The sequence below is a fragment of the Engystomops pustulosus genome, chromosome 7, assembly GCF_040894005.1.
Source record: "Engystomops pustulosus chromosome 7, aEngPut4.maternal, whole genome shotgun sequence".
Taxonomy (NCBI): Eukaryota; Metazoa; Chordata; class Amphibia; order Anura; family Leptodactylidae; genus Engystomops; species Engystomops pustulosus.
Window position 1 is genome coordinate 169,218,568 of NC_092417.1, and position 19,218 is coordinate 169,237,785.

The window sequence follows — 19,218 nt, forward strand, 5'->3', positions numbered from 1 at the left end:
ATAGATTTGAAATACTAATGAAACATAATTACTCCAGTTCACATTACTGATCAAGTGTTATACCCCAGAGCTGCACTCACTATTCTGCTGCTGGTGCGGTCACTGTGTACATACATGACATTACTTATCCTGTACTGATCCTGAGTTACATCCTGTATTATACTCCAGAGCTGCACTCACTATTCTGCTGCTGGTGCAGTCACTGTGTGCATACATGACATTACTTATCCTGTACTGATCCTGAGTTATATCCTGTATTATACCCCAGAGCTGCACTCACTATTCTGCTGGTGCAGTCACTGTGTCCATACATGACATTACTTATCCTGTACTGATCCCGAGTTACATCCTGTATTATACTCGAGAGCTGCACTCACTATTCTGCTGCTGGTGCAGTCACTGTGTACATACATGACATTACTTATCCTGTACTGATCCTGAGTTACATCCTGTATTATACTCCAGAGCTGCACTCACTATTCTGCTGCTGGTGCAGTCACTGTGTACATACATGACATTACTTATCCTGTACTGATCCTGAGTTACATCCTGTATTATACTCGAGAGCTGCACTCACTATTCTGCTGCTGGTGCAGTCACTGTGTACATACATGACATTACTTATCCTGTACTGATCCTGAGTTACATCCTGTATTATACTCCAGAGCTGCACTCACTATTCTGCTGCTGGTGCAGTCACTGTGTACATACATGACATTACTTATCCTGTACTGATCCTGAGTTACATCCTGTATTATACTCCAGAGCTGCACTCACTATTCTGCTGCTGGTGTAGTCACTGTGTACATACATGACATTACTTATCCTGTACTGACCCTGAGTTACATCCTGTATTATACTCCAGAGCTGCACTCACTATTCTGCTGCTGGTGCAGTCACTGTGTACATACATGACATTACTTATCCTGTACTGATCCTGAGTTACATCCTGTATTATACCCCAGAGCTGCACTCACTATTCTGCTGCTGGTGCAGTCACTGTGTACATACATGACATTACTTATCCTGTACTGATCCTGAGTTACATCCTGTATTATACCCCAGAGCTGCACTCACTATTCTGATATCTTTACAGGAAGCCCCCAATAACAGTTGTGATAAATTGTAATACATTTCACAAAACAAAAAAAACTCCACAAAAGTGAAAATAAGAGATTTATTTTAAAGTCAGAGGACATTAATTTCCCAATATCTTATAAATAATTCATTTTTCATCATTTCATTACATAAAATCTGTACATAGTTTTTTTTCTCTTTCTTTTTGTTCAAAATCCTCTGAAATAGTCACAGACCACAACCCCTTAGGTCACGTACATCACAGTATATCTAGCGTGCAATACTCACCCCCCTCTCTGGGGGGCGCCACACATAACACTTATTATCCAGCAGATATACATCGTTCTACAGACTGGGACCGTGCAGGTTATAATCTTAAAAAATATATAGGTTAAAAAGTTTTTTTTTTTTTTTTTTTTTGAAACTTTCAAATGAACCTACTTTTTTTTTTCTTGTCTTCTTACTTGCGCAACCATTGGATGCTTATAGAAGTTTTCTAATATAAAGTACGTATAAAAAGTTATTCCCGACATCAAGACGGAGCTGCACGTTTGCCGAAAATTCTCCAAAATATTCAAAGTTGCTCCCCAGCAGATACACCGACACCTCCTTAAAGGGATCCTTAAAGAAATTCCCTGTTCTGCAACTTTCAATACAGTTTTATGTTGCGATTTCTTACTTTTCAAGATCTCTGCATGCTGTCTGTTTACTTCAAAAGCGGCCAGTCTTGCTTTTTCTTCACACAGCTGCTGATTTGTTACAATTGCATCCAGTCTGAATTGTCTAACATCAGCTGGAGACCCCAACCTGACGATGTACAAAGGAATTAGCGCTGATACAATGTAACAAGTCGTGCTCTACTGCTAGTTATACGTAGGATAAAGCTGGATCGACGGTGCTTATTCACTGACAGCAAGCAGAGATCAGTGGAGAACAATTGTAATGTACAAAAGTAGATCAAAAAGTTGTACAAAGTTCTTTGTGCAGCAAAATTCTTAACTTTTATGATACTTTGTTGATGCTGAGGAGCAACTATTATCATGGAAATCTCAGCCCAGGTGGAGTGATCCTTTAAATGTGGGGTAACAGAGAAACCGAGGCACATGCCCAGTGACTACCTGTATATTGTCTAGCACCATTAGGGAAGGATTCTGCAGCCCCCTTATAGTATAGGCCCTGACCCTTACTAGAAGGGTCTATGATGGCAGGGTCCATGGCTTTGTAGTCTGGAGACCTCGTTATGGGGGAAGAGGCAGATATTCCAAGTTCTTATGGATATGGGTAATCAATGGAGCAGAGGTATAACCCCTACGAGGATGATGGGATAGTAGTAGCATGCGGCTCCTCAGCTGGAACCTATGGATACTACTGGGAACCCCCCATGCAAGGAGAACACCAGAACCTGGTATCCCAAGGTTATTCATCTGCACCCACATCAAGCTTCCGCTGTGATATCAGGCTCGTTCCTGGAGAAGCTGAAGGACAAGTGGTGGAACCTATAGGGGAAGATGTCAGACCCCCAGGGGTGCGGAAGAAGCTGTCCTTCAGTGGTTGGGATCCTTTTGGTGTAAGGGGGACACCTGACTGCTGCAGGACAAGAAGAAGACAAAGTCAAAACCAGAATAAGGCAGTAAGAAGTACCACTTACAGCTCCAAATCTATCACGGATACATTAATTATTAAATGATGTATCCAGCCACCACTAGGGGGAGCTCATACTTTCTTCTTAATAGGGAACCTGACTATACACTATGTTAAAATTGTCCCTGGAGAGATGTGGCATCAGACCTTTGTGTATGTTGTTAGTAGCAGCAGGACTGTGAAATATGGAGTTATGTTCCAGGATTGTATTAAAAGGTTCACATTGTTGTGCTTTTAGCTCTCTACATCTATTTTTAAGTTATGTCCCTGGAGAGATGTGTAACCATACCTTTGTGTATGTTGGTAGCAGCAGGACTGTAATATAGATATATATTCAGGGTTTGCACCAGAGAAGGTGTCACAGTTCCATAGTCCTGCTGCTACAATGGTATGGTTACACATCTCTCCAGGGACAAAACCTACCTTTTATGCGTGTTGGTCGTAGGAGCAGGACTGTGGAAGTGCGACACATCCTCTGGTGCAAACCCTGAATATAAATCTATATAACACAGTCCTGCTGCTACCAACATACACAAAAGGTATGGTTACACACCTCTCCAGGGACAATATACAACACCACCACTCAGAGAGCACAGAACACAGCAGTGTGAGGACATACTTGCAGTGCACTTTGAGAAGCTGCAATCCTGGAATAAATACATCACAGCCCTGCTGCTACTTACAACATATACAAAGGTCTGATTACACATCTCTCCAGGGTCATTAGCAGACACCCCCTGCAGCTCTGCATGGCAAAAAAACTACATATTTCCCTAAAACATAAAATAGTACCACCTGAGCTCCCTCTAGTGGTGGCCGCAGGTAGTCAGAATGTTATAATCTATGAAAACTGCTACAAAGATTTATATAAAATGCATACCTGCTGCAAGGCGTATAACGTGAAGGGCTGCCCATGATAAGGGATGGGCGACATATGTTTAAAGTTTAACACTTTAGATGCCTGCAGATCATCACAGGGTTTCCCGTTTCGAGGAGATATTGTAACAGAATGTGCGCTGCCACAAGGGGGCGATATGAGGTCTTTGTTCTGCAGGGTAAAGTTGAATATTCCAGGACTGGGGCTGGGGCAGGTCGTGCCAGGGGTAGGTCCTGCCGGCTGACTAACACATGGAGAAAACATAACCTTCAGTGGAAAGACCCCTGCGGAATATAAAGAGGAGAAATAAGTGATAAAGAACTACAACTCCCAGCATGTATCCTGGGAACAGTGGTCTCAACGTACACAAATCTGATCTATATCTGGATGTGGACTTCTCACCTGTAATAGGAGACGTGAGGATTTTAGGATCAGGGGTGGAAGCTGCTTGATCTTTTCCGGGTTCATTATTTAGAGGCGTCAGCTGTACGGGGATTAGATACCCAGAATGCACCAACCTCTGCAAGACACAGAAGAGATATTAGGATACAGATTCTAAAATCAGAAACAAGCTGTCCTATAGCATATAGTATATGCCACTCTGCCCCTATAGAAAATATAGCACAGATCAATGTATTAAAGGGGCATTCCAGCATCTTCTGTCTGAATGGGATTGCAGTATCCGCACCGTTCACTGTATTGTGGCTGTGTCTGGTATTGCAATGGACACAGTCACAGGTCTGGGAAATGGAACATATCACTGGAGACAAGATATTACACCCCCATTTAGACATAGGAGATTAGTATTTACATTGCGGAACCTTGTAGTAACATTGTATCTAAAGGAAATTCTTTTTAATGGAAAATTGACAAGAGAAAGCATTCTGATAGCTCAATAGCTCCCTCTAGTGACAGCTGCAGGTAGGAAGAACTTTGTTAATTACCTCTATGGCCATAGGAGATTTAAGTGCACCATCAATATATAAGATACTAACCTCAGACAGATCCTCCGGAGGAGAACTTTTAAGCCTCTTGGAGCTGCCGTTATCATGTTCCGAGGATTTCCTGGAACATTTCTCCTGCCCGGGCTCATTCTCGGCAGGTCGATCCGCTGGTGAGATCTTCCCATCGTCTTTCTGATCTCCTTGAGGAGCTTCCAGCAGGGTCTTGCTAGTACAGAGGACAGGATGAGCCTGGACGCCAGCGTGGGGAGACTGCATATACACGGCGTACGGACCGGGAGAATTGGGGTGAGGCTGGACAAATGGTAAAGCGTGGAGTAGAACAGGGCTGAAAGTCTGGGATTGTTGGGTCTGGGGCTTTATGACCACCTTGGAGTTACTGCTGAGGACCCCTCTGGGCACTTTAAGTTTCACCTTCTTCAGGTCTCTGTAAGATAAAGTATAAATAGATTATATATAACTTACAGGGGCGCAGTGTGGTCATTGCAAAAGTTGTACCTCTCCCATGTAAATTATCTGGACTCATCTCCTTTACAAATTATATAAGAGCTTTGATGACCTATCAGCTGATCCTGGCACGCAGAATGTAGCTGAAGTCAAGCTCACTTCAATAGAAAGACCAGTACCTGGTCACAGCTCTGTCCTCTGTGTGCTGCAGTAGTGGGGGTCCAAGTAACACCACTGATCAGATGTATACAATGTATGTGTCCCCCCATTGTTCACCATTTTTAAGCCCCTGCTTGCTGCTAGTGAATGAAAACAATTTGATACTCAAAGGCAAACTACAATTGGCTACAATGCATCAGCGCAGATAAGAAGAAGCAGCTATGAATCTACTTGCGCATTTGCTTATAGAGGCCGATACACTTAAAAAGAAAACTCCCATCATAAAAAAACCACCAGGGACACTTACTCGTAGATCCAGGCGCTATGGCTGTGGTAATATTTGTTATCCTTCCTTCTAAGTTCAACACGGTAAATTATTCTTATGAGCCTCAAGAGCTCTGGGGGTCTTACCAAAGCCCCTCTGTGCTGCAGCTTCACATGCTGTTACAGTGTGCAGGAACACTTCCCCGTCCCACTGCGTGGTGCAATGAGATTGCATCAGATATAGGATGGGGGGAGGTGTTAAAGGTGAGACAGTGTAACAGCCCGTGAAGATACAGCACAGAGGGGCTCTGTTGATTTTAGAAGGAAGGAGGCCATGGATAACAAATTTAAGAGGATCTTTCAGTGTCCATGTTTTATCAAGAAGCATTTTCATGGTAGATTTCCTTTAAGAAAAGCCATGCATACTTAAAAAGGTATTCCCTAAAGATTGTGGATCACACATGCACACCCAGCACTTGTGGGCTGATCCTGCAGCTATGCAGTGGATGGAGGCAGAACTGTTACATACTAGTTCATATATGGACGCGACGATTCACTTACTTGGTCTGATCGAGCTGCTCTTTGCAGATTGCCGCCAGCTGCGCCATCTTACTGGGGAAGGACGCGGCGCCGTCACAGGACTCGCCTGCACATAGAACATAAAACATTTTTAAATTTAATCAGACAATAAGTAACTGTTTAATCACTTGAATCACTAGAACAATCAATGCGGATACAATGTAACAATCTTCGGTAGTGGGAATACAACTCTCACTATACCGTCAGATAGGAGAACATGATGGGTGTCAGCCCCATGGAGGACACATACCGCTCTTTATGGGACTGCTGGGAGCGGAGTTGATCTTCCTGCGGTCGTTCTCTATGCTCTTCGCCAGTTTTATTAGGGACTGGTGGCGGGTGAAGCTTTGCTTGCCGCGGCTGGAGAACAGATTCTTAGCGCAATTCTCTTTGGGAGAACACAGGTCCAGAGCGATGGAGTCGTGTAATGTAGAGGTGGATTCTGCAGAATTACGGAGGAGACAAGAGATTTTTCGGGTCATTGCTGGTGACTAAATGAAGATGCAAATACTCCAAAGGACTCCAAAAATTGTGCAAACACAAGAATAAAAGCCACGATTTTCTAATCCTGGTACAACTCCTTTAAGATTACAGAATACAGTTACAACTTCTGTAATGAGTTCCACAGATCGATACATGAACAGTAGCAGATTTCTTCTATACATTGTGTCAGGTTACAGTCATCGTACCTTGCTGATCCGATGAGGAGTCCGGCCCGATCCATTGGAACGCTGGTTTACGGCCGCGCTCTTCGGTGACGTGCACCTTCTTTATGAGGTTCAGGCTGCTCAGAACATTTGCTATGTCGTATAAACGTCTTATTTTTGCTGAGGAGGAAACAAAAGAAAACAAGAGTGAATTTTGGTTGTAGTTTATGTAGATATTAGGCTGCATGCACACAAACGTATGCCCGCCGGGCAGGCATACATACATCCGGTGCCTTGGAGAGGAGGAGGAGGGGGTCACCCATCCCCTCTCCATAGTAATGTACTTCATACGGGCCGTAACACGGGGAAAGATAGGACATGGACACTTGTGTGGCACCGTATCACTCCGTGCAGCCACTGCCGTCTATGGGGGACGTATGTTTGGCCACAAGCTTGCGGCCATACATACATTCCCCATACGGTAGTGTGAAAGCAGTGTGGATCTGCTCTGGTAATGTGTATATATATGTCTTGCTGCTGTATGGATCTACCCTATGATGTAGATGGAGGTATATATGGATACAATGATAAATGTAGATGGATATTCTCTTCTGATCTATATCTGGATATAATAATGACATACTCTAGATGGATCTTCTCCAGTTATGTATATGGAGGTGTATATGGATATAATAACAACACATACTCTAGATGGATCTTCTCTTGTGATGTATACGGAGGTGTATATGGATATAATAATGACACTCTAGATGGATCTTCTCTTGTAATGTATATAAGGATACAATGACACTTGTCTCTTGTCTCCTCCGTAATTCTGCAGAATCCACCTCTACGTTACACAACTCCATCGCTCTGGACCTGTGTTCTCCCAAAGAGAATTGCGCTAAGAATCTGTTCTCCAGCCGCGGCAAGCAAAGCTTCACTCGCCACCAGTCCCTAATAAAACTGGCGAAGAGCATAGAGAACGACCGCAGGAAGATCAACTCCGCTCCCAGCAGTTGATCTCCTCCAGGTACATATGGATAAAATGACACATACTCTAGAGCAGTGAAGGTGAATCCTGCAGCGTTCGAGTGCCCAAACTGCAACCAAAACCCACTTATTGATCACAAGCAGCCGACACAGCAGTAACTTATTGCTAACTGCTCTGCCACATCTTTCAATCGTATTGATGTCCTGAGGATCTTAATACAGTTGAAAGAAGTAGAAATTCACTTTGTCTTTGCAGCTTTCCCTTCAGGGTCATCCGAACTGGAAAAAAATAATTTTACGTGGTATGCCCTGAGCAGCCTGGGACTGTAAGAAGGGGCCCTGTGCTGGGGCACCAACATGGGTGCCCACAGAGAGGGCTATGAGCGCCACAGGTTCACCACCACTGCTATAGATGGATCCTCTGTAGGGATGTATATGGATACAATGACACTTACTCTTGAACTTGCTTTTATCTAAATCTTCCAGTTGATCTTCTCCAATTAAGATTTTAGCCGCGATGTCCAGACTCACAATCTGCGGTGTGGACACCAGGAATAACATGACGAACCTCTGGCTCATCACTCGCAATGACTTCTCCTTCCTGCTGTTCACAGACGCTGCAGAAAAAAACCAAATAATTGTGTTACTTCCCCCGAGTCACCATCAGCGCCTGTAATGTGTAACATCCTACTAACCATCAGGATGCACCAATTCTATGCAAATGAAGCTTAAACATTGTATAAGGAAATGTTCTACCACACTTATTAACCGCATTGTAATTCCACATCATTATCAAGATCTCTGCTGGGTTCATTGAATAGGAACTGTTTTGTACAGACCAGAAAGTGTTAGATGAAACTTTATTTTAACTATATACAATTTAGATAAATCAGTTGATACAATGTAAGAAACTATCGATGTAAATCCACCAACATTCTAAATGCGATTTATATGAATGTGCAATCCCCAACCACAGATACTCAATCTAGAAATTTTCTATAGCTTTTTGCCTCTCCTACAGAAACCCCCCCCATCCAGATTTATAATATATTATAGACCCGTCTATACTACACACACTTTATACTATGTCAATGGCCAACGTGTAAGGATTTGTGTTCCAGAGTCATTTAGAATTGTCCAGACTGGATACAATTGTAGCAAATTCTACGCTATGTCTAGGATCTCTATTTGAAAATAAAATGGTCCCATTCACTGATAGCAAGCAGAATTATTATAATAAAGAAAGGATTTACACTTCTCTTACCTGCTCTAAACTCCAGCCCCGGCAGTTCCACGAAACTGACCTCGGCCTGCTTCACCAGCGACTTGGGGATCGCCGCATCTTCTGCCATCTCCGTCTCCTCCTGCTCTCGTTTTTTCAGGTGTTGGATCTGTTCCGAATATTTGTTCTCTTCTCCGACCCGTCTCAACACTTCAAAGGTCTGCGGGAGGTTCTTGCGGCCGTGCCAGATGTATTTGTTCTTGGCGAGGCGGCTGACCATATGCAAGCTCTCTAGAACGTTGACAATGTCGTAGATGCGTCTACGCTCCACGCCTGAAAAATTAAGAGACAAATAAGCGACTTTAACGATAATCCTCTCTTTAACCAAGTATCCGGTCCTAGGAAAGCTGGGTGAAATTTCAGGGGGCTGGTAACAGTAACACCCTAGAGTGCAGGATGGCAAACATACCCAAATCTGTAATATAACGCATGAAAAATTTACGAAATGTGAAAGGTACAAAGTTTTAAATGTAAGTGCTCTAGAATTAGTTAATGGGTACATATTAAATTTAGGAAATTTGGGGCTTAAACAGAGCATGAGCGCCACCTGCTGCCCCCAGTGCGTACAACATCCTGTTCATCACTTCCAAAGTGAGGAATTTCGCACTCACAGTGGGGGGATCATTCAGCAAACACTGAATCAGCACTTCCTCTGTGAAGCTCACGTTTCTCCATAGTGTATGCACAATTCACAGAATTAAAACATTACAACACCCTGTCCCCTGGAAGCTAACAAGATGTCGCTTACTTAGGAGGGAATGTACAACGTATACAAAGTAACATAACTCCTTTTAAAAATGTAACGTTTCATTTCGATTTCTACGAATCCTATGTATAATATAGGGATACGATAAAAGTACGTATCCATAAGGTTATATGAAAATCCCACATTCTCATATTATGTTGAATTTATAACATAAGATACAAAGCAGCAAAAACTTGTGCAATTGCATAGAGAAGGAAAGCACTGATAATAATCATCTTTATTTATGTAGCACCATCAAATTTCATAGCTCTTACTGATCAAAGTGGGAATCAACCAGAACATTTTTCCATAAAATAGGATATTTTGGGGTAGAATTTGTGTTGCAAAAGTAAGTTGCAATGGAATCCTGCAGCAAAAACTTATAGGACGCGGCTAAAAGGGATATTCCGGGAATCCGTCTGACTCCTGGTACTACGAATTGGTTGAGTAGTGACATCACAGTTATCAGTCACTTGATCTGGTTAAAGCTCAGTCCAATCCAAGTGACTATCAAGAGTTGCAATACCAAGCATAGCCACTTTTCAATGCCTGGTGCTGTGTTTGGCAAACAGTAAAAAAGTGGTCACGTCAAATAAACCATCTGAGCGGTACCATGCGGCAGACGGCCGCCGATCTGATACTGTAACCCCCTTAATTACTCACTCAGCTCTCCCGCGACTTCATCCAGGCAGATACTGTTGTTGAGGGCAGGATTGGGGTAATCGGGGTAGCGCTTTAAAAACTTGTGGCACAGCAATCCCAGACTCTTCTCTTTGCGGCTCGGCATGGTTTTCTCAAGCTCGTCCCCTGAAAACTGCTCCTGAAACACCAAAAATAAAAATTATAGATTAAACTGAAGTCAAATAAATCTATAAAATGACTGAATATTAATATTTTAGCACATTTTTTTTTTGTTTACCATCCCCGACATGTGATCCCCATGAGCCCGGGAACCAGGCACAAATACTGTGACGTTTGCTTACAAGGGGGATGTACAAGTGGCTCATTCAGCGCGGAGGTGGCTATTGTCACACGTCCTGGGATGGGAGTGATGGGTGGGCACAGATGGGCTCAATGGGGGGCGAACAGCTAAATAAGCAGCTGCACAAACCTGCACACAGCAGCGTGACATGGCAGGAGGTGGACCACATGAGAATGGATTTTTTTCATAGTTATTTGATATCTGTAGTGAGAATTTTCTTTAATTAAAGGGGATGTTCCATCAAAGAAACATTCCCCTTAACCACATAATGGGAGATATAGTACCACCGTGTTCAAGTCCCAGGGTCAACATCTGCAAAGAGTGTGTATGTTCTCTCAGTGTTTGCATGGGTTTCCTCCGGGTCCTCCGGTTTCCTCCCACACTCCTCAGGTGAACATCATCAGCCCCCACGATTACTGCTGATGGGTGCAGAGAGGATCTTGCTCGACCTATCGCTTCATTCATTAGCAAGAGCAGTAATCCCATTCACAAGAACTATGGGGGTCCCAGTTGTCCCCACTAATCCGATTGTTACCCCCTAATCAGTGAACAACAATAATAGTTGGTGCAACCACTTAATCAGGACTCTAGGCCCCATCTACTTGACACTCAAGGATGTGATCCTTTTTCCCTATCCTCTGCAATTTTTTACTCTATCCAATTTGCTGACATTGATGCGGTGCACAGCATGGTGGAGAGCAATGAATGAAGCACTGATCACAGCTGTAGTATAAAGCAAGGTGGACACAGCAGTCACCACCTCCGATCACCCTAGAATTTGCAGACATATAACATAGCCCTGTACTTACCTCCTGAATTTCCCGCTCCCGATTCCTAATCTCCGGACTCGCCGCGCTGATCAGCATCTTCAAGTTTGCGGTTGGCGTCCAGGGATCGCTGTTTTCGCAGGGTTTGGTCGGGGTCTTTAAATTAGCAGCAGTACATTGTAGCTCCGTTAATACCAGGGACGGTGGGGGCTTGGATGGAGATCGAGGGATCCTAATATTTACCGGACAGACGTTCTCCTAAAATATGCAGAAATAATTATTCCACCGGTCATCCGGGATTATACTCACATGGAATACGCGCAGCATTTGCTCCTACAAACCTTCTGATCGTCCTCCATATTGAACAGAATTAATTCACACAAATGTGGCGGTTAGTCACACGAGTCCTGCAATAAGGTAAAAGGGAATGTTTAAACTTTCTAGTTTTTATACAGATCTCTACTTGCTGTCAGTGAATGGCGACATTCATGTTAATACTGTATCTAGAGATTAACATCCTGTAGATACATTTGAATCTCCTAGGAGATTGCTACAATGTATCAGGACATGTAAACTCTCCAGAGTCCTCAATGTTTTGATAAAATACAATTGTAACAAATCCTCAGCTGTAGAAAGTATTCAGCCTGAAAAGGTTTTTGGATTTGTAATATCCATGCAACACAGTGACTCCGAACAATTCATCTAAAAAAACTTTTCCTAGTTCTCCAGTTTACCTAACATAGGACCCTACACTGATAAACAGTAGTAATAATCTCTGCGGGATCAGCAAACCTTGACGTGACTCCCTAAAAGATATATTTTCAGGGACTAAAAGGGTCATGTGTTGGATTTCGATCTTTTGTTCTCAAGGTGAATCTCAGGTCTATAGTGACCTTAGGTCTGGAACAATAGAGGGCCAAGAGATGCCAGTTAAAGAGAACCTGTCAAGTCGATTTGGGACCAACTTGAGGTTCTGTGGTTTAGGCTCCTAAATCTATCTGCATGAGGGCTGTGCATGGAGAAAAAGGTTAAAAAAAATAAATAAAAACCACTTTTATACTTCACTAATGCCACCCAGCACCACCTCCTATCACAATGCAGCAAGTAAAGCCGGAACACTGCCCCAGCTACCTGCACATGCGCCGTACCTGCAGCACTGTGAAGCCGCGGTGTACTAACTGTTTCACGTGCCGCAATGTGCGGACACACAAAAGGAACTTAATAATTTTTATTATACGTCGGCTTAAAAAAACATTGGACTCTTAGGGTGAAGACACACATGGCGTTTTTAGGCCGTTTTTAGTTAGTGCGTTTTCACATCGTTAAAAATGCATGCGTTTTTGGAAAACGCATGCGTTTTTGACAAGTTTGACCAATTATCTTAATTCAAACTGGTCAAAAACGCATGCGTTTTTAACGATGTGAAAACGCACTAACTAAAAACGGCCTAAAAACGCCATGTGTGTCTTCACCCTGAGGCCGGCGCCAAGCAGGGCGCTTTGTCTGCGCTTGCAAACGCAAACAAAGTCGCGCCCACCGGAAGCGCAGACAAAGCGCCCTGTGTGGCGCCGGCCTTAACCTACGGGTGGTCTAGTGTCCCAAATCAGGACGTGTTCCCTCTAACTATGCAATGGAAGGAAACCATAAGGCTATGTGTACATGCTGTTTTGTCGATTTTAATTGCGCAAATTTGGAAAACCTGTCAAAACAGAATGCGTTTTTAAAAAAACGGATGCATTTTTAATGGATTGCTTAAAAACTGACCAAAAACTGTTTCAAAACGCCATGTGTGGCATCACCCTAAGGGTGATGGCACACGTATGCGTTTTTAAGCAAAACGGGCCAAAAACGGATTGAAAACGCATACGTGTGACATCACCCTCAGGCTGGCAGCACACGTGGCATTTTGGCCCAAAAACGGGTTCAAAACGCCACATGTGCCGCCGGCCTCAATGTGGGGAACTAGCAACACGCGTTTTGCATTGTTCAGGGCTTCTAATCACATCTGCAGTCCGGAGAACGCTACGCTTGAATTATGTTTCAAAACGCAATTCAGGGGAAACAAGTGAACACAGCCTAACATTGACGGTTATGCGATTAAGGGTGATGGCAAACGTGCGATCGGGAACGAGTCGCCGGTGGTTTGCGTTAATTTAATGCAAAACACCGGCGGCTCGTTCCCAATCACAGGCGTTTCCATAGATACGCCGATGTGATCGGGCCGCAAGCCGCCCCGATGGGTGCAGCTTTGCACCCGGCAGGTCTGCCATCACCCATAGAATGGTTTCCCCCAAATCCCTTTCTCATCCAATCCCTTCCTTAATAGAAACAATATAGAAAGAAACTTTGAAGTGTGAACGCTGCCTTATCATAGTAAGTTAATCCTTTATTACTAGTCATCCCATCTGACTGCTTCATATAAGAAGATACAACTTTTAGTTTAGAAGCTAAATCTCCCTTTCCAGCAGTAATTGCTGATTACACAGATCATAATGACCCCCATCTATTATAAGCTGATAATGAGTGACCTCTCTGTAATACACTCCCAGCAGCTGGCGCCTCAGCGCCAACCAAGCATGATTACACCTCGCCCACATTCAAACCCTGCAGCCTCGGCGCCCCGCCCACTCCAAACTTCTGGTCAAATCAATGGGCCGCCCCGAGGTAAAAGGGGCGGGCATACAAACCGGAAGGGACGTTACACCGTCTCAAGATTTCACAACTTTAAAAATTTGGCGCCGGAAATAGAGCGGGAACCGGGACCGGGGCGCGGAGGGAGCTGCCAGAGAGAATATTACACACATAGGACGAGGCGGCAGGGGCCCGCTAGGCATGCCGGGACATGTAGTTTTTACAACAGCTAATTGCTACACAAGTACGGGGAAGTTATAGATAATGTGAACATCTCGACTTCGCCTATACACATATCTACGTGCATATACACTGTATACAGTATAATATATAGATAATCAGTGCACACATTGTATAGCTCATAGCCCTACGGTACAATGTACACACTATATACAGTATATACCTGGCTCAGGTGTCCTCTGGGAGAGGTCAATACACTGACCTAACCTATAGACATATTGAGGAAGCAATGTCTAGGTTTATATACCTATATGTAATGTCTGTAATGGTAACTTCTATACACCCAATTTTATCCATGGAATGTATTTTAAGGGGTAACCCTTATAGGAACACATTGTGTGTAGTATACATGCCTCCAGCGTCCCCTAGGAGAGGTCAGTATTTACACATTGACCTCACCCATAGCAGGCTCAGCTATCTATACAGTCCCTGAGCGAGGTCAGTATATACACAGTCATCTCACATATACAAATTGTAGGGGTTCAGTATATATACTCTGAACTCATATGTACAGATTCTAGGGGGGAGGTTGTGTTAGTATGTAGTGGATACACAGTAATCTCAAATATACAGATTATTGGGGGTCAATGTATAGTATATACAAGCTGAATCCACACAGATTATTGGGGGTCAGTATGCACGTTTTGATCTCACATATGCAGATTATTGGGGGTCAGTATATAGTATTTCCTCTCTGATCTCACATATAGATTCTTGGGGGGGGGGGAGGTCAGTATATACAGTGGTCTCACATATATAGATGTTTGGGTTGTCGGTATATAGTTTATACACTATATACACATGATCTCACATATAGAGATTCTTGGGTTCGGTATATAGTGTATTTACAGCGATGTGACATCGGGTATATACTATATACACTGGGTCAGTATATGGTATACCCAGTGCAGCTGTGTGATGGCGGGTAGCCGCTTCCCTGCACTCACCTCTCCCGCAGATCTCAGCTTATTCTCGGCATGCCGCGCTCCGGGGACATGGGTCGGGGGTCTCCCGGTGTCGGGTGTATGGGGGTTACCCGGTAATGTCGGGTGTCAGGATTAGATTCGCGGTTTCGGGCGCCAAACAGCAGATACTTTGTTTCAATTTGCCACCTAATCAACGTAAAGGGCAGAGAGCCAATCACAGAGCGGCGACTCATCCAAGCCGACCAATGAGCTGGCGGCCAGGCCGGAGGGGCGGGGCGCGGGAATGTGTGACCTGTGTGGACTTTGCTCTGGCGCCTGCGGGGAGGACTACAAGTCCCAGCAGCTCGTGATGTGTGTGTGAGCAGATGCGGGGGCACCTAGGAGCCAGCTCACATGTGGCAGCTGTAGAAAATGGCACCAACATGCGGTTTTATTACCAAAAGGTGGCGTTTTCGTTGGATTTTGAAAGTCATAATTGAATTAAAGGGGTATTATAGTCCATTAATGAGGGGGTGAGCCTGAACAGCCGCTAATATGGCAGCCTCCTGATGTATTGAGAGGGGATGGCATATGATAAATGTCCCCCCAATGAATAGAGCAGCTGGGCGCATATGTGACCTGCCCCTCAAGTCAGTTGGGGTGCAATGGACCCCACATTCCAGATTCATGTGGGTCCTTTAACTGGGACCCTCAGGGCGCGTTCACACGTTCCGCTAGTGCCGCGTTCATAACGCGACGGTAGCGCACAGGGGGCGGAGTTTGGGGCGATCGCATGCTATCGGGTTATTAATCGCATGCGCTTCCAGGGAAACGCATATTCGATCGGCCCGAGCCCCGCCCACTGTGCGCTAGCGTCGCCTCACTTATCACCAAGTTATCCCCTGCCCCATTAGTGTGTAGTCAAACGTGCCCCATAGCCCCTGGTGGTGCCCTCCTTCACGTTCACTTGGAGTAGAAGCGGCGTAAAGGGGGAAAATAATTCCTGATTACTACCCGTGCGCCAGTAGTTGCAATTAGTTCAGGGGTAGCACCTCAGAAAACTGGCGTACAAGTCGTGACAAACGTCCCCCGCTGTGGCTACAACCAGCAGTGGTAACGCCTTTGGGTGATGCCACACGTCATGTTTTTGGACCGTTTTTAAGCATGCGTTTTTTAGGCCGCGGTCACACGTACCGCTCAGCGTCCGTTCATAACGCAACCCTAGCGCACAGGGGGCGGTCCTCGGCCCGAACGCACTAGTGTTTCCTGCTTTATTAAGATAAACGGGTTCAAAATGGCCAAACGCATGGTAAAGAGCAAAAAACGTTTGCTTTGACGTGTGGCATCACCCTTTCACCTGCAGATTTATGATGTGCAATATGCGTTTTATCTGCTACCGAACTTGGTTTTGTTTCTGATCAACTACGCGTGCAGATTGTCTCAACCATTACTTGACAGTAAATGAGGGGAGTCTTGTGGTCACCCATTTGATTTGGGGGATGTGTCTTAAGAACTTGCACAGGGGAAATAATAATAATGTGCACTTTCTGTACATGCTCAGCAGTAAAGCTCCGCTGCTACAGATGAGGAGAAAGCCTGCACTCATAGAACTGCCAGAGCGTCCAGGAAAAGAGTTTACATACCATACCCTGGGGATTTGGGCCTGACAACGTGCCCTGAAGTTGACACAAATGGGTTTGAATGGCTGCTGGTGGTTCGTTCAAACATGGCGCAATCAAGGTCATTTGGATGTTTTTTGGTTGTCATTATGATTTAACCCCTTACTGATGTGTGACGTATTTGCTGGTGTAAGGAGAGGGTTCATGGGCTGAGCCTGCTCCATACAAGGAGGGTGTTTTATGCATGTTGCAGCAAACACCCACCGGTAACACCCGTGATCGGTGCTACAAGTTGTGGTGGCAGTCTAAAGCCAGTTGCACGTGGGTGCCGCCATCTTGGCTGAGATTGTCGCTCCCTGATGACGTCACAAGCTGTCGCCTGACAGGCTCGGGTCTTTATAAGACCTGCGGCTGTATGTTTACTGAAGATCTGGTACAATGAGCCCCCACCGATGAGCAAGTCAGGCTCTACCCTACCTTGTTTCATGGGAAAACCCCTTTACATACACTGCCCAGTGCCGTAATGTTTATAGAATCAGATTTCTGAGTTGCCCTAAATTTTGTGGAATATGGACCCTGAATGCATTTGTGTCCCACATACACAGCCCCTTTCTTCTATAGAGCGGTCCCATCTTGTGTAACACTCGCTCTTAGGCAATGGTCACATTACATAACGGATCCTTCATTCATCAGCATTGGGGGGGGGTGGAGGAAATAAGTGTCATCAGACTTTTCCCTGCAACAATTAGGTCCTGCATCCTGTAGTGTCACACTCCTCTCATCATGTGCGGCCAACATAGGGGCGCGTTCAGATGAAAGTAAATGAGAATTATGAACAACTCCCCCAATTGTTATATTTGTAGATAGAAGCCAACTCCCCATGAAACTTCTCTTTGCTTAACAAGAGCCCTGCTGGCTTTAAAGGGAACCTGTCATGGGGATCTGGGAACAAAATGATTGGACATGTTGAAAACCAACACCCTGAGGGCGCATTCACATGATGCGTTGCGTCACATTTTTTTGACGCATTCCAAAGGCTTTAACCTTGATCACATCTTGAAATAAGATTGCGTTTCCATTTGCTAAAACGCAATGTTACTTCATCATGTGATCAAGGCTGAAGCCTTTAGAATGTGTAAAAAACGCGATACAACGCAGGGGCTGTTTTTGACCCTTTTTAATTAAGATAATTGGTAAAACTGGTGAAAAACGCATGCGTTTTTTAACGGAATGCTTAAAAGCGACCCAAAAACGTGTTAAAAAACGCCACGTGTGCCGCCGGCCTCAGGTGGTGTCACACGTGGCGTTTTAAACTCGTTTTTAGTCAGTTAAAAAACACCTCCATTTTTGTCCGTTTTTATTAAAGATAATTGGGAAAACCGGACAAAAACGGATCATATAGATCTGTAATATTGATGAAATTGGGGAACCTTGTTGCAAAGATGTGGGAAGGGGGAGGGGGGGGGATTGTGCAAAAGTGTCCGGGGATTCCCCTCATCAATAAGCTTTTAGAATTATGGAGAGACGGCGTACGGAAGGATAGCGGAGCGCAGATCATTATTTCTGTGACTCGAGACACATTTGGCATCACCACAGATGGGTCCAAATAATGGAGAGGGGGATCCAAACAGGAGCAAGACCTTCCACCATCAGGACGTGTAATCCTATCCTTTACTGCTCTGGAATCCAGGAAATATAGTGAAGTAATGTCCATAGGGGTCTGAGATGCTCCATAGTGGTAGGGATGGGGGTCCCTTAGGGTTACTCTACCACTCGCCAAATGGCCTCATCAAATTGATTGGAGGTGGCACAAGGGGCCTCGGGTCATAGTGATAGAGTGGATCCCAGAGAGGAAGTATTCATTAATAATACAGCACATTACTCTGATGGATGACTGTAATATGAAGACCCCAAAATGTTACCACCTAACAAACCTTCATTTACGTGCGGGTCATCCTTTTCTGTCAATTTCTTCTATCTGCGCCTGGGAAAGCTGTGTGTCAGCCAATACTGCAGCTGTAAGATTCAAATGTTATGATTTTAATTATTTGTAACAATTAATAAGCATTTTATTGTGTGAACTAAGTATTTGATACAATAGAAAAACGGAACTTCCTATGTGACCCAGAAACCTTTGTTTGTAGTTAGACATCAGGTCAAACGTTTTACTGTAGTTTGTGACCAGCAGCACACGTGGCGTTTTGAACCCGTTTTTGGGCCGTTTTTAAGCTGTCCGGTTTTTTAAAACACATCCATTTTTCCCTTTTTATCCGTTTCCCCTCAATTATGAAAATTATGATAATTTGGAAAAATGGATGCCTTTTAAAAAAAAAAAGGAAAAAAACGCCACGTGTGCCGCCGGCCTTAGGGTGAAGACACACGTGGCGTTTTTAGGCCGTTT

General features: G+C 44.4%; 1 protein-coding gene across 2 annotated transcripts; it reads right to left on the reverse strand.

Annotated features, from left to right (window-relative positions):
• Positions 1 to 1,163: 1,163 nt before the first annotated feature.
• E2F8 (E2F transcription factor 8) lies at positions 1,164 to 15,417 on the reverse strand. Of its 2 annotated transcripts, none has more exons than XM_072118912.1 (13): positions 15,241 to 15,417; positions 11,764 to 11,829; positions 11,465 to 11,680; positions 10,337 to 10,493; positions 8,911 to 9,201; positions 8,102 to 8,263; positions 6,696 to 6,833; positions 6,257 to 6,448; positions 5,989 to 6,073; positions 4,591 to 4,984; positions 3,998 to 4,115; positions 3,599 to 3,879; positions 1,164 to 2,664 (listed from the first exon to the last, which is right to left on the reverse strand). In XM_072118912.1, the coding sequence occupies exons 2-13, from the start codon at positions 11,779 to 11,781 to the stop codon at positions 2,494 to 2,496; spliced, it is 2,223 nt and encodes a 740-aa protein (XP_071975013.1). In that variant the 5' UTR covers positions 11,782 to 11,829; positions 15,241 to 15,417; the 3' UTR covers positions 1,164 to 2,493. The 2 variants fall into 2 exon arrangements, with proteins under 2 accessions (XP_071975013.1, XP_071975014.1); XM_072118913.1 differs by lacking the exon at positions 15,241 to 15,417 and adding an exon at positions 13,951 to 14,008.
• Between the last annotated feature and the right edge of the window lie 3,801 nt (positions 15,418 to 19,218).